Source organism: Coregonus lavaretus, assembly GCF_964263955.1.
Source record: "Coregonus lavaretus genome assembly, contig: HAP1_SCAFFOLD_274, whole genome shotgun sequence".
Classification (NCBI taxonomy): domain Eukaryota; kingdom Metazoa; phylum Chordata; class Actinopteri; order Salmoniformes; family Salmonidae; genus Coregonus; species Coregonus lavaretus.
In genome coordinates, this window is record NW_028167064.1 from 362,262 (window position 1) to 376,074 (window position 13,813).

The 13,813-nt window shown below is 46.9% G+C and overlaps 1 protein-coding gene across 1 annotated transcript in view; it reads right to left on the minus strand.

Moving 5' to 3' along the window:
- Positions 1-1,068: 1,068 nt before the first annotated feature.
- LOC311113923 (putative ATP-dependent RNA helicase DDX52) overlaps positions 1,069-13,813 on the minus strand; it is a 34,651-nt gene continuing 21,906 nt past the window's right edge. The window contains exons 12-15 of the mRNA XM_084189199.1: positions 12,392-12,467; positions 11,777-11,848; positions 3,815-4,000; positions 1,069-1,214 (exon numbers count right to left, since the gene is read on the minus strand). Of these exons, the coding sequence (XP_084045325.1) occupies positions 1,184-1,214; positions 3,815-4,000; positions 11,777-11,848; positions 12,392-12,467 (365 nt within the window). The 3' untranslated portion in view covers positions 1,069-1,183. The remainder of the gene's footprint in view (positions 1,215-3,814; positions 4,001-11,776; positions 11,849-12,391; positions 12,468-13,813) is intronic.

The following is a 13,813-nucleotide window of genomic DNA, read 5'->3' on the forward strand; positions in this document are numbered from 1 at the left end:
CAATTTACTTTGAATTTTAGTCCTTAGTGGTGAATTTCCATGACAGGGTTATGGTATGGGCAGGCATAAACTACAGACAATGAACACAATTGCATTTTATCGATGGCAATTTGAATGCACAGAGATACCGTGACGAGTTCCTGAGGCCCATTGTCGTGCCATTCATCTGCCGCCATCACCTCATGTTTCAGCATGATAATGCACGGCCCCATTTCGCAAGGATCTGTACACAATTCCTGGAAACTGAAAATGTCCCAGTTCTGCCATGGCCTGCATACTCACCAGACATGTCACCCATTGAGCATGTTTGGGATGCTCTGGATCGACGTGCACAGCAGTGTGTTCCAGTTCCCGTCAATATCCAGCAACTTCACACAGCCATTGTAGAGGAGTGGGACAACATTCCACAGGCCACAATCAACAGCCTGATCAACTCAATGCGATGTCGCGCTGCGTAGATTAGGGCCTAATGAATTCATTTCAACTGACAGATTTTCTTATATAAACTGTAATCTTTGAAATTGTTCCAATGTAAATTGTCAATGTAAATAGTCCGGGTGGCCATTTAATTGTTCAGCAGTCTTATGGCTTGGGGGTAGAAGCTGTTAAGGAGCCTTTTGGACCTAGACTTGGCGCTCCGGTACCACTACCCTCTGTAGCGCCTTGCAGTCGGATGCCGAGCAGTTGCCATACAAGGCGGTGATGCAAACCGGTCAGGATGCTCTCGATGGTGCAGCTGATATGTCTTAGATATAAGATATAGATATACAAGACGTATGTCTGTATCTTATATCTAAGACAGATAGACGTGTGTCTTGTAGATCTTGTGTGATGTCTGGTGTGTTCCATTTCACTGTTGTCAGGCAGTCATTGTAAATAAGAATTTGCTCTTAACTGACTTATTAAATCAAATAAATAATGAAAATCAACAGTTTTTATTCAAATGTCCAAGAAATACAAATCACACGTATCTGTATATATAAGCAATAACAGAACACAGAACAGTATATATATATATATATATATCTCTGACCATCTCCAGAACACAGGACAGTATATATATATATATATATATATATATCTCTGACCATCTCCAGAACACAGGACAGTAAATATATATCTCTGACCATCTCCAGAACACAGGACAGTAAATATATATCTCTGACCATCTCCATCCGTCTTTTCAGTTCTTCCTTTCTTTCTTCTTCTTCTTCCTGAGAACAGAGTGACAGAGTTATTGTCCCATTAACAATTGTAATTATGTTAATATTGTAAATTAAAAAATAGGTTTTGCCAATATTTACATTGTTCCGTCGTGCCAATAAAGCAAAACGGAGCTGAGAGAAAAGAGCATGAGAATGTCAGCTGTTAAAACACTAAACCGCCATATTATCCAAAACACACAGGGAAATCAGATTGGTACAGAAATTAAACAAAAACACAAAACTAAAATTACTATTTTGACCTCAAAAGAGAATACAAAATGGTCAGAATCTCTAAACATCTCTACAGATCAGAGACAGATCCTGACTCAGCCAATTGTCTGTAGAAAAAGGGAGACACAAAAAGACACTGAACGACAGGGGAGGTAGAGACGGATGCACTTTTTCCTCTACTGAGAGAATATTTTGTCAATCAGTTCCCAACTTCTTCATTTACTAAAATCACATCATAAAAAAGAACAATGACAAAGCTGGGAATTATTCTGGGAGAAAACGCAAATATTACTGCCAGATATGTACCGTGCCTTTCGGAAAGTATTCAGACCCGTCTAATTTTCCCCATTTTGTTAAGTTACAGCCTTATTCTAAAATGGATTAAATAAAAAAAAATTCTCATCAATCTACACACAACACCCCATAATGACAAAGCAAAAACAGGTTCAGACATTTTTGGAAATGTATTACAAATATTATGAAATACTCAAAATTGAGCTCCGGTGCATCCTGTTTCCATTATTGATCATCCTTGAAATGTTTCTACAACTTGATTGAAGTCCACCTGTGGTAAATTCAATTGATTGGACATGATTTGGAAAGGCACACACCTGTCTATATAAGGTCCCACAGTTGACAGTGCATGTCAGAGCAAAAACCAAGCCATGAGGTCGAAGGAATAGTCCGTAGAGCTCCGAGACAGGATTGTGTCGAGGCACAGACTTACATTTTGGTCATTTAGCAGACGCTCTTATCCAGAGCGACTTACAGGAGCAATTAGGGTTAAGTGCCTTGCTCAAGGGCACATCAACAGATTCTTCACCTAGTCGGCTCGGGGATTAGAACCAGCGACCTTTCGGTTACTGGCACAACGCTCTTAACCACTAAGCTACCTGCCGCCCTGATCTGGGGAAGGAACCAAAACACTTTCTGTATGTATGTAGGTACAGTGGGGAAAAAAGTATTTAGTCAGCCACCAATTGTGCAAGTTCTCCCACTTAAAAAGATGAGAGAGGCCTGTAATTTTCATCATAGTTACACGTCAACTATGACAGACAAAATTAGGGAAAGAAATCCAGAAAATCACATTGTAGGATTCAATTGAATTTACCACAGGTGGACTCCAATCAAGTTGTAGAAACATCTCAAGGATGTTCAATGGAAACAGGATGCACCTGAGCTCAATTTCAAGTCTCATAGCAAAGGGTCTGAATACTTATGTTTAAAAAAATATATATACACATATGCCCACATTTCTAAAAACCTGTTTTTGCATTATGGGGTTTTGTGTGTAGATTGATGAGGGGAAAAAACGATTTAATCCATTTTAGAATAAGGCTGTAACGTAACAAAATGTGGAAAGGAGGAAGGAGTCTGAATACGTTCCGAACGCGCTGTACCAGTGTGTCATGACAGCAGCAAGATCTGTGACCTGTTGCCAAAGGGCAATCAACACTGTCCATAGCCATAATAGGACATTTGAAAATGTCTCTACTCCTCTGAAACGTTTGTGAGTGTAATATTTACTGTTCATTTTTTATTATCTATTTCACTTGCCTTAGCAATGTAAACACATGTTTCCCATGCCAATAAAGCCCTTTGAATTGAACAGAACACCAGAGCGCGAGAGAGAGAGAGATGGAGAGAGAGAGAGAGACAACGAGAGAGACAGAGAGAGACAACGAGAGAGAGAGACAACGAGAGAGAGAGAGACAACGAGAGAGAGAGACAGAGAGAGACAGAGAGAGAGAGAGAGAGACAACGAGAGAGACAGAGAGAGAGAGAGACAGAGAGAGAGAGAGACAGAGAGAGAGACAGAGAGAGAGAGAGACAGAGAGAGAGACAGAGAGACAGAGAGAGAGAGAGAGAGAGAGAGAGAGAGAGAGAGAGAGAGAGAGACAGAGAGAGACAGACAGAGAGAGACAGAGAGAGACAGAGAGAGAGAGAGAGAGAGAGACAGAGAGAGACAGAGAGAGAGAGAGAGAGACACAGAGAGAGACACAGAGAGAGACACAGAGAGAGACAGAGAGAGAGACAACGAGAGAGACAACGAGAGAGACAACGAGAGACAACGAGAGAGACAACGAGAGAGACAACGAGAGAGAGAGAGAAAACAGAACCCAGATGGGTGTTAGTTCAGTCTGAGGGTCAGAGGTGATCTGTGTCAACCTCCCAATATACTAAAACACAAATATCATCAAAAGCAGACAACATCAACCCAGATGGATCTTTCTCAATTCATCTTGGAACTGGAAAAGAAGGTCAGCGGGGAAGGACCTTGCCTCTCCTCCTCCAAATGGGGTTGAGAAGGAGGCGAGGACTAGATGAGATGAATTGCGAAAGATCCTTTGTTTCCTCTACATGATCAGAGCTCCTACCTCGTCCCCTGGACTCCAACAGACGACTTCTGTCCCTTTTCTCCCTTCATCTCCTGTCCGTCTCTTTTCCTCTGTCCAACCATTCCTCCTTTCTTCTCTCCTCCTCCCTTCTTCAGTACAAAGTGAGGGGTGGTACGGATGGTGCTCCTCTTGGGTGGTTTCTTCTGGAGCTGACGTTTTACCTTACTGCAGATACACAGTTATAATGCTTTGTTACTAAGGAATAACAGTTATAATGCTTTGTTACTAAGGAATGACAGTTATAATGCTTTGTTACTAAGGAATGACAGTTATAATGCTTTGTTACTAAGGAATGACAGTTATAATGCTTTGTTACTAAGGAATGACAGTTATAATGCTTTGTTACTAAGGAATGACAGTTATAATGCTTTGTTACTAAGGAATGACAGTTATAATGCTTTGTTACTAAGGAATGACAGTTATAATGCTTTGTTACTAAGGAATGACAGTTATAATGCTTTGTTACTAAGGAATGACATTTATAATGCTTTGTTACTAAGGAATGACAGTTATAATGCTTTGTTACTAAGGAATAACCGCTATAATGCTTTGTTACTAAGGAATAACAGTTATAATGCTTTGTTACTAAGGAATAACAGTTATAATGCTTTGTTACTAAGGAATAACAGTTATAATGCTTTGTTACTAAGGAATAACAGTTATAATGCTTTGTTACTAAGGAATAACAGTTATAATGCTTTGTTACTAAGGAATAAGTTATAATGCTTTGTTACTAAGGAATAACAGTTATAATGCTTTGTTACTAAGGAATAACAGTTATAATGCTTTGTTACTAAGGAATAACAGTTATAATGCTTTGTTACTAAGGAATAACAGTTATAATGCTTTGTTACTAAGGAATAACCGTTATAATGCTTTGTTACTAAGGAATAACAGTTATAATGCTTTGTTACTAAGGAATAACCGTTATAATGCTTTGTTACTAAGGAATAACAGTTATAATGCTTTGTTGCTAAGGAATACAGTGAGGGAAAAAAGTATTTGATCCCCTGCTGATTTTGTATGTTTGCCCACTGACAAAGAAATGATCAGTCTATAATTTTAATGGTAGGTTTATTTGAACAGTGAGAGACAGAATAACAACAAAAAAATCCAGAAAAACGCATGTCAAAAATGTTATAAATTGATTTGCATTTTAATGAGGGAAATAAGTATTTGACCCCCTCTCAATCAGAAAGATTTCTGGCTCCCAGGTGTCTTATACAGGTAACGAGCTGAGATTAGGAGCACACTCTTAAAGGGAGTGCTCCTAATCTCAGTTTGTTACCTGTATAAAAGACACCTGTCCACAGAAGCAATCAATCAATCAGATTCCAAACTCTCCACCATGGCCAAGACCAAAGAGCTCTCCAAGGATGTCAGGGACAAGATTGTAGACCTACACAAGGCTGGAATGGGCTACAAGACCATCGCCAAGCAGCTTGGTGAGAAGGTGACAACAGTAGGTGTGATTATTAGCAAATGGAAGAAACACAAAACTACTGTCAATCTCCCTCGGCCTGGGGCTCCATGCAAGATCTCACCTCGTGGAGTTGCAATGATCATGAGAACGGTGAGGAATCAGCCCAGAACTACACGGGAGGATCTTGTCAATGATCTCAAGGCAGCTGGGACCATAGTCACCAAGAAAACAATTGGTAACACACTACGCCGTGAAGGACTGAAATCCTGCAGCGCCCGCAAGGTTCCCCTGCTCAAGAAAGCACATATACAGGCCCGTCTGAAGTTTGCCAATGAACATCTGAATGATTCAGAGGAGAACTGGGTGAAAGTGTTGTGGTCAGATGAGACCAAAATGGAGCTCTTTGGCATCAACTCAACTCGCCATGTTTGGAGGAGGAGGAATACTGCCTATGACCCCAAGAACACCATCCCCACCGTCAAACATGGAGGTGGAAACAATATGCTTTGGGGGTGTTCTTGGACAACTTCACCGCATCAAAGGGACGATGGACGGGGCCATGTACCATCAAATCTTGGGTGAGAACCTCCTTCCCTCAGCCAGGGCATTGAAAATGGGTCGTGGATGGGTATTCCAGCATGACAATGACCCAAAACACACGGCCAAGGCAACAAAGGAGTGGCTCAAGAAGAGGCACATTAAGGTCCTGGAGTGGCCTAGCCAGTCTCCAGACCTTAATCCCATAGAAAATCTGTGGAGGGAGCTGAAGGTTCGAGTTGCCAAACGTCAGCCTCGAAACCTTAATGACTTGGAGAAGATCTGCAAAGAGGAGTGGGACAAAATCCCTCTTGAGATGTGTGCAAACCTGGTGGCCAACTACAAGAAACGTCTGACCTCTGTGATTGCCAACAAGGGTTTTGCCACCAAGTACTAAGTCATGTTTTGCAGAGGGGTCAAATACTTATTTCCCTCATTAAAATGCAAATCAATTTATAACATTTTTGACATGCGTTTTTCTGGATTTTGTTGTTGTTATTCTGTCTCTCACTGTTCAAATAAACCTACCATTAAAATTATAGACTGATCATGTCTTTGTCAGTGGGCAAACGTACAAAATCAGCAGGGGATCAAATTCTTTTTTCCCCTCACTGTAAGCGCTATAATGCTTTGTTGCTAAGGAATAACGGCTATAATGCTTTGTTGCTAAGGAATAAGCGCTATAATGCTTTGTTGCTAAGGAATAACGGCTATAATGCTTTATTACTAGGGGTGTAATGGTTCACCAAACCCACGGGTCAGTACTTATTGCGGTTTTGAGGTCACGATTCAGTTACGCAAAAATAAAATTCCAACAGTTACTGTAGTTCATTTGTTTATTTTGCTAAATACGCAAAATTAAAAAGCACCCTATTTGTGGCCAAAGTCCAGTTTCTGTGACATCATTCACAATAAATGCATAAATACATTTTTTTATATAGAGACCAGTTCTGTATAGACGTGGTCGGATCCGAGTGAGGGAAGCAGCAAAGGAGGCCATTTGTAAACTACTTTATTAACCAGAGCTGATACAGCACCAGGGAGAGCAGGCGGAGGACCAGAGCTGATACAGCACCAGGGAGAGCAGGCGGAGGAGGACCAGAGCTGATACAGCACCAGGGAGAGCAGGCGGAGGAGGACCAGAGCTGATACAGCACCAGGGAGAGCAGGCGGAGGAGGACCAGAGCTGATACAGCACCAGGGAGAGCAGGCGGAGGAGGACCAGAGCTGATACAGCACCAGGGAGAGCAGGCGGAGGAGGACCAGAGCTGATACAGCACCAGGGAGAGCAGGCGGAGGAGGACCAGAGCTGATACAGCACCAGGGAGAGCAGACGGAGGACCAGAGCTGATACAGCACCAGGGAGAGCAGGCGGAGGAGGACCAGAGCTGATACAGCACCAGGGAGAGCAGGCGGAGGAGGACCAGAGCTGATACAGCACCAGGGAGAGCAGGCGGAGGAGGACCAGAGCTGATACAGCACCAGGGAGAGCAGGCGGAGGACCAGAGCTGATACAGCACCAGGGAGAGCAGGCGGAGGACCAGAGCTGATACAGCACCAGGGAGAGCAGGCGGAGGACCAGAGCTGATACAGCACCAGGGAGAGCAGGCGGAGGAGGACCAGAGCTGATACAGCACCAGGGAGAGCAGACGGAGGAGGACCAGAGCTGATACAGCACCAGGGAGAGCAGGCGGAGGAGGGCCAGAGCTGATACAGCACCAGGGAGAGCAGGCGGAGGACCAGAGCTGATACAGCACCAGGGAGAGCAGGCGGAGGAGGACCAGAGCTGATACAGCACCAGGGAGAGCAGGCGGAGGAGGACCAGAGCTGATACAGCACCAGGGAGAGCAGGCGGAGGAGGACCAGAGCTGATACAGCACCAGGGAGAGCAGGCGGAGGACCAGAGCTGATACAGCACCAGGGAGAGCAGGCGGAGGAGGGCCAGAGCTGATACAGCACCAGGGAGAGCAGGCGGAGGAGGACCAGAGCTGATACAGCACCAGGGAGAGCTGGCGGAGGACCAGAGCTGATACAGCACCAGGGAGAGCAGGCGGAGGAGGACCAGAGCTGATACAGCACCAGGGAGAGCAGGCGGAGGAGGACCAGAGCTGATACAGCACCAGGGAGAGCAGGCGGAGGAGGACCAGAGCTGATACAGCACCAGGGAGAGCAGGCGGAGGACCAGAGCTGATACAGCACCAGGGAGAGCAGGCGGAGGAGGACCAGAGCTGATACAGCACCAGGGAGAGCAGGCGGAGGACCAGAGCTGATACAGCACCAGGGAGAGCAGGCGGAGGAGGACCAGAGCTGATACAGCACCAGGGAGAGCTGGCGGAGGACCAGAGCTGATACAGCACCAGGGAGAGCAGGCGGAGGAGGACCAGAGCTGATACAGCACCAGGGAGAGCAGGCGGAGGAGGGCCAGAGCTGATACAGCACCAGGGAGAGCAGGCGGAGGAGGGCCAGAGCTGATACAGCACCAGGGAGAGCAGGCGGAGGACCAGAGCTGATACAGCACCAGGGAGAGCAGGCGGAGGACCAGAGCTGATACAGCACCAGGGAGAGCAGGCGGAGGAGGGCCAGAGCTGATACAGCACCAGGGAGAGCAGGCGGAGGACCAGAGCTGATACAGCACCAGGGAGAGCAGGCGGAGGACCAGAGCTGATACAGCACCAGGGAGAGCAGGCGGAGGAGGACCAGAGCTGATACAGCACCAGGGAGAGCAGGCGGAGGAGGGCCAGAGCTGATACAGCACCAGGGAGAGCAGGCGGAGGAGGACCAGAGCTGATACAGCACCAGGGAGAGCAGGCGGAGGAGGACCAGAGCTGATACAGCACCAGGGAGAGCAGGCGGAGGAGGACCAGAGCTGATACAGCACCAGGGAGAGCAGGCGGAGGAGGACCAGAGCTGATACAGCACCAGGGAGAGCAGGCGGAGGAGGACCAGAGCTGATACAGCACCAGGGAGAGCAGGCGGAGGAGGACCAGAGCTGATACAGCACCAGGGAGAGCAGGCGGAGGACCAGAGCTGATACAGCACCAGGGAGAGCAGGCGGAGGAGGGCCAGAGCTGATACAGCACCAGGGAGAGCAGGCGGAGGAGGACCAGAGCTGATACAGCACCAGGGAGAGCAGGCGGAGGAGGGCCAGAGCTGATACAGCACCAGGGAGAGCTGGCGGAGGACCAGAGCTGATACAGCACCAGGGAGAGCAGGCGGAGGAGGACCAGAGCTGATACAGCACCAGGGAGAGCAGGCGGAGGAGGACCAGAGCTGATACAGCACCAGGGAGAGCAGGCGGAGGAGGACCAGAGCTGATACAGCACCAGGGAGAGCAGGCGGAGGAGGACCAGAGCTGATACAGCACCAGGGAGAGCAGGCGGAGGACCAGAGCTGATACAGCACCAGGGAGAGCAGGCGGAGGACCAGAGCTGATACAGCACCAGGGAGAGCAGGCGGAGGAGGACCAGAGCTGATACAGCACCAGGGAGAGCAGGCGGAGGAGGACCAGAGCTGATACAGCACCAGGGAGAGCAGGCGGAGGAGGACCAGAGCTGATACAGCACCAGGGAGAGCAGGCGGAGGAGGACCAGAGCTGATACAGCACCAGGGAGAGCAGGCGGAGGAGGACCAGAGCTGATACAGCACCAGGGAGAGCAGGCGGAGGAGGACCAGAGCTGATACAGCACCAGGGAGAGCAGGCGGAGGACCAGAGCTGATACAGCACCAGGGAGAGCAGGCGGAGGAGGACCAGAGCTGATACAGCACCAGGGAGAGCAGGCGGAGGAGGACCAGAGCTGATACAGCACCAGGGAGAGCAGGCGGAGGAGGACCTTGAGGCGTGTGTACTGTGAGCGAGTGAAACGGGAGAGGCAGCAACCAACCAAGCCCACTTGCGCTAGTAGACTAACTTCTAGCTTGTCATAGCTTGGTTATTTATCATCCAATAGGATTACTAGTACCTATCTTGACTGCATCAAACCGAGAGAAGCTAGTTAGCTAAGTTAGCTAGCTAGGCTAATTGAGCCTGCTTGGCTTTCTCCCTGTCCTACAGTTACAAATAACAACTCCATTCAGGTTACTAAGTAGCAGCTGCTGGCTCTTGGTTGTTGTAGCATATACATCTCATTTAAACTTTTAAATCCATCATTTTAATTCCATTTTCCATTGATTAGATAATCTCCTAACTTGCTTTGCCACACGGAGGCTCTATGACTGTAGTGGCGCTTTGATGACTTGTGATTGGCTGACAACAACAACAACAAGCTACACGCGCCACTCTGCATTGGCTATTCTCATTGATCAGTGGCGACATACTGTTAACACTGTCATCACCACTGTAATCTACTTGGAAACCAAAATGTTCCCAAAACTGGAGATTTAAAAGATGGGAGGATCCTCCAATTCTGGTTTATCGATCCCACCACTCGCCATCAACAGAGTTCCCGGCAGCGCCTCACAAAAGGATAGTTTGAAATCCGCCAGTTAAGATTAGTTGTAGTTGTTTTAACGGAATAGCTTGAAATGTTTTTTTCAGCTCAGATTTACTCGAGGCATACAACGCAGTGTAGGTTTTATTAAAAAATATACATGTTTATGTATTCATTCTGGTTCACAGTACTGACTGAACCGAAGTCCCTGTACCGAATGGTTCAGTACAAATAGGTTACCATCACGGCCCTATTTACTACTAAGGAATAACAGTTATTAACACTTTATCACACAGCTATTACCACATAGGGAACATAGCTTCACCTTACCATGGGACAAGGGCTTGAACCGGTTCAGGGGAAAAGAACCGAAAACAGGAAAATAACAACATTATTTGAGGAACAGAACCTGAAACAAAAGTGATCTATACTGATCCGGAAAAAAAACCGTTATTTTAAAAGATTGGCAACCAGTTAACGTTATTTTACATTCCGGGCATTTTTTTCCAGTCCCACAGAAATCGCAACAAAGCACCTATACGAAGCCCTCACTCTGTCACTCAGAAACGTATTCCAGCGTCTGCCTGCCAGCAGAACTCTCTGCCAGTGGGTGTGTAGGCTACCCGCCCCTCCCCCCTCTGTAGCCTAGGTTACTGTAGCCTGGGTTACTGTAGCCTAGGTTACTGTAGCCTGGGTTACTGTAGCCTAGGTTACTGTAGCCTGGGTTACTGTAGCCTACTGACCACGTTACAAGCTTGATTCAGAAATTAGGGAGATGTTTAATTAGAGAACAATGGATTGACTTTTTCAATGCTAGTTCTGGATACTATAGTTATGACGTTTCACATTGGATTTATGAACTACATTAAAGGTAAGACGTGTTTTAAATTATAGTGCTGCTCTGCACACACAAGCTTGTTAGCTAGCTAGCTAATGTTTGCTCTGGTTCAACGATAAACCAACTCTGAATGTCTTCCAAGTCCCTCCATAGAAGCCGCTCCTCCTACGTGTAGTTCTGTGGGCCTAATTCAGATAATGCAGGTCATAACAAGACGCCCAGCGCTTCATGGCAAGCGTCCTCCATCCTTTCTCACTTTCTCCTCTCCCTCAAAATGTCAGTTTTATCTTGCGCCCTACACTGTGACCGGAAGCCCTACACTGTGACCGGAAGCCCTACACTGCGACCGGAAGCCCTACACTGCGACCGGAAGCCCTACACTGTGACCGGAAGCCCTACACTGCGACCGGAAGCCCTACACTGTGACCGGAAGCCCTACACTGTGACCGGAAGCCCTACACTGTGACCGGAATTCGATTTTCGAGATTCGGTTGAGAATGAAAGGATTGGAAAGTAAGCTAAGGGATAACAGATAATGATTTATAACTCATCTACTAACTGGATAATAACAGGTATTAACACAGGAAACATCAGCTAAACCACATACAGGTATTAACACAGGAAACATCAGCTAAACCACATGCAGGTATTAACACAGGAAACATCAGCTAAACCACATGCAGGTATTCAACCTTTCTAGGCAGCTGTAAACTCACCTGTGCATCTTTTTAAAGCCAACCATGTAGTCAGGGACAGGACAACCTGCCTGCTTGATCACATTGGCAATACTAGAGAGAGAGAGAGAGAGGGAGGGAGGAGAGAGAATAGAGGGAGAAGGGAGGAGAGAGAATAGAGGGGGGAGGAGAGAGAATAGAGGGAGAAGAGAGAGAGAATAGAGGGAGAAGAGCGAGGGAGAGGAGCGAGGGAGAGGAGCGAGGGAGAGGAGCGAGGGAGAAGAGAGAGGGAGAAGAGGGAGAGAATAGAGGGAGAGGAGCGAGGGAGAGGAGCGAGGGAGAGGAGCGAGGGAGAGGAGCGAGGGAGAGGAGAGAGGGAGAAGAGGGAGAGAAGAGAGGGAGAAGAGAGAGGGAGAAGAGGGAGAGAAGAGAGGGAGAAGAGAGGGGGAGAAGAGGGAGAGAAGAGAGGGAGAAGATGGAGAGGAGAGAGGGCGAGGAGAGGGAGAGGAGAGAGAAGAAAAGAGAGGGAGGAGGGAGAGAGGCCAGTTAATACTACAGCTCCCATCAGGCTGTGCTTTCCAATACGCTTTTGTTTTGTATCCTGACAGTAAACATCCCCTCCCCCTGTCGATCTCTAGGCTCCTCCCCCAGGCGTACCTGCGCAGCAGAGGCTTGTCATCCTCGGTGAAGAAGGTGACCGCTCTCCCTGTGCGTCCGGCCCTGCCAGTACGACCTAGGATTAGATATAGAAAGATGGACAACATTACATTACATACGTAGGGGATAGGGTGTATAGCGCTCTGGTCTATAGTAGTGTACTGTGTAGGGGATAGGGTGTATAGAGCTCTGGTCTAAAGTAGTGTACTGTGTAGGGGATAGGGTGTATAGAGCTGGTCTATAGTAGTGTACTGTGTAGGGGATAGGGTGTATAGCTCTGGTCTATAGTAGTGTACTGTGTAGGGGATAGGGTGTATAGAGCTCTGGTCTATAGTAGTGTACTGTGTAGGGGATAGGGTGTATAGAGCTCTGGTCTATAGTAGTGTACTGTGTAGGGGATAGGGTGTATAGAGCTGGTCTATAGTAGTGTACTGTGTAGGGGATAGGGTGTATAGAGCTGGTCTATAGTAGTGTACTGTGTAGGGGATAGGGTGTATTGAGCTCTGGTCTATAGTAGTGTACTGTGTAGGGGATAGGGTGTATAGAGCTGGTCTATAGTAGTGTACTGTGTAGGGGATAGGGTGTATAGAGCTGGTCTATAGTAGTGTACTGTGTAGGGGATAGGGTGTATAGAGCTGGTCTATAGTAGTGTACTGTGTAGGGGATAGGGTGTATAGAGCTCTGGTCTATAGTAGTGTACTGTGTAGGGGATAGGGTGTATAGAGCTCTGGTCTATAGTAGTGTACTGTGTAGGGGATAGGGTGTATAGAGCTGGTCTATAGTAGTGTACTGTGTAGGGGATAGGGTGTATAGAGCTGGTCTATAGTAGTGTACTGTGTAGGGGATAGGGTGTATAGAGCTGGTCTATAGTAGTGTACTGTGTAGGGGATAGGGTGTATAGAGCTGGTCTATAGTAGTGTACTGTGTAGGGGATAGGGTGGATAGAGCTGGTCTATAGTAGTGTACTGTGTAGTGGATAGGGTGTATAGAGCTGGTCTATAGTAGTGTACTGTGTAGGGGATAGGGTGTATAGAGCTGGTCTATAGTAGTGTACTGTGTAGGGGATAGGGTGTATTGAGCTCTGGTCTATAGTAGTGTACTGTGTAGGGGATAGGGTGTATAGAGCTGGTCTATAGTAGTGTACTGTGTAGGGGATAGGGTGTATAGAGCTGGTCTATAGTAGTGTACTGTGTAGGGGATAGGGTGTATAGAGCTGGTCTATAGTAGTGTACTGTGTAGGGGATAGGGTGTATAGAGCTGGTCTATAGTAGTGTACTGTGTAGGGGATAGGGTGTATAGAGCTCTGGTCTATAGTAGTGCACTGTGTAGGGGATAGGGTGTATAAAGTAGTGTACTGTGTAGGGGATAGGGTGTATAGAGCTGGTCTATAGTAGTGTACTGTGTAGGGGATAGGGTGTATAG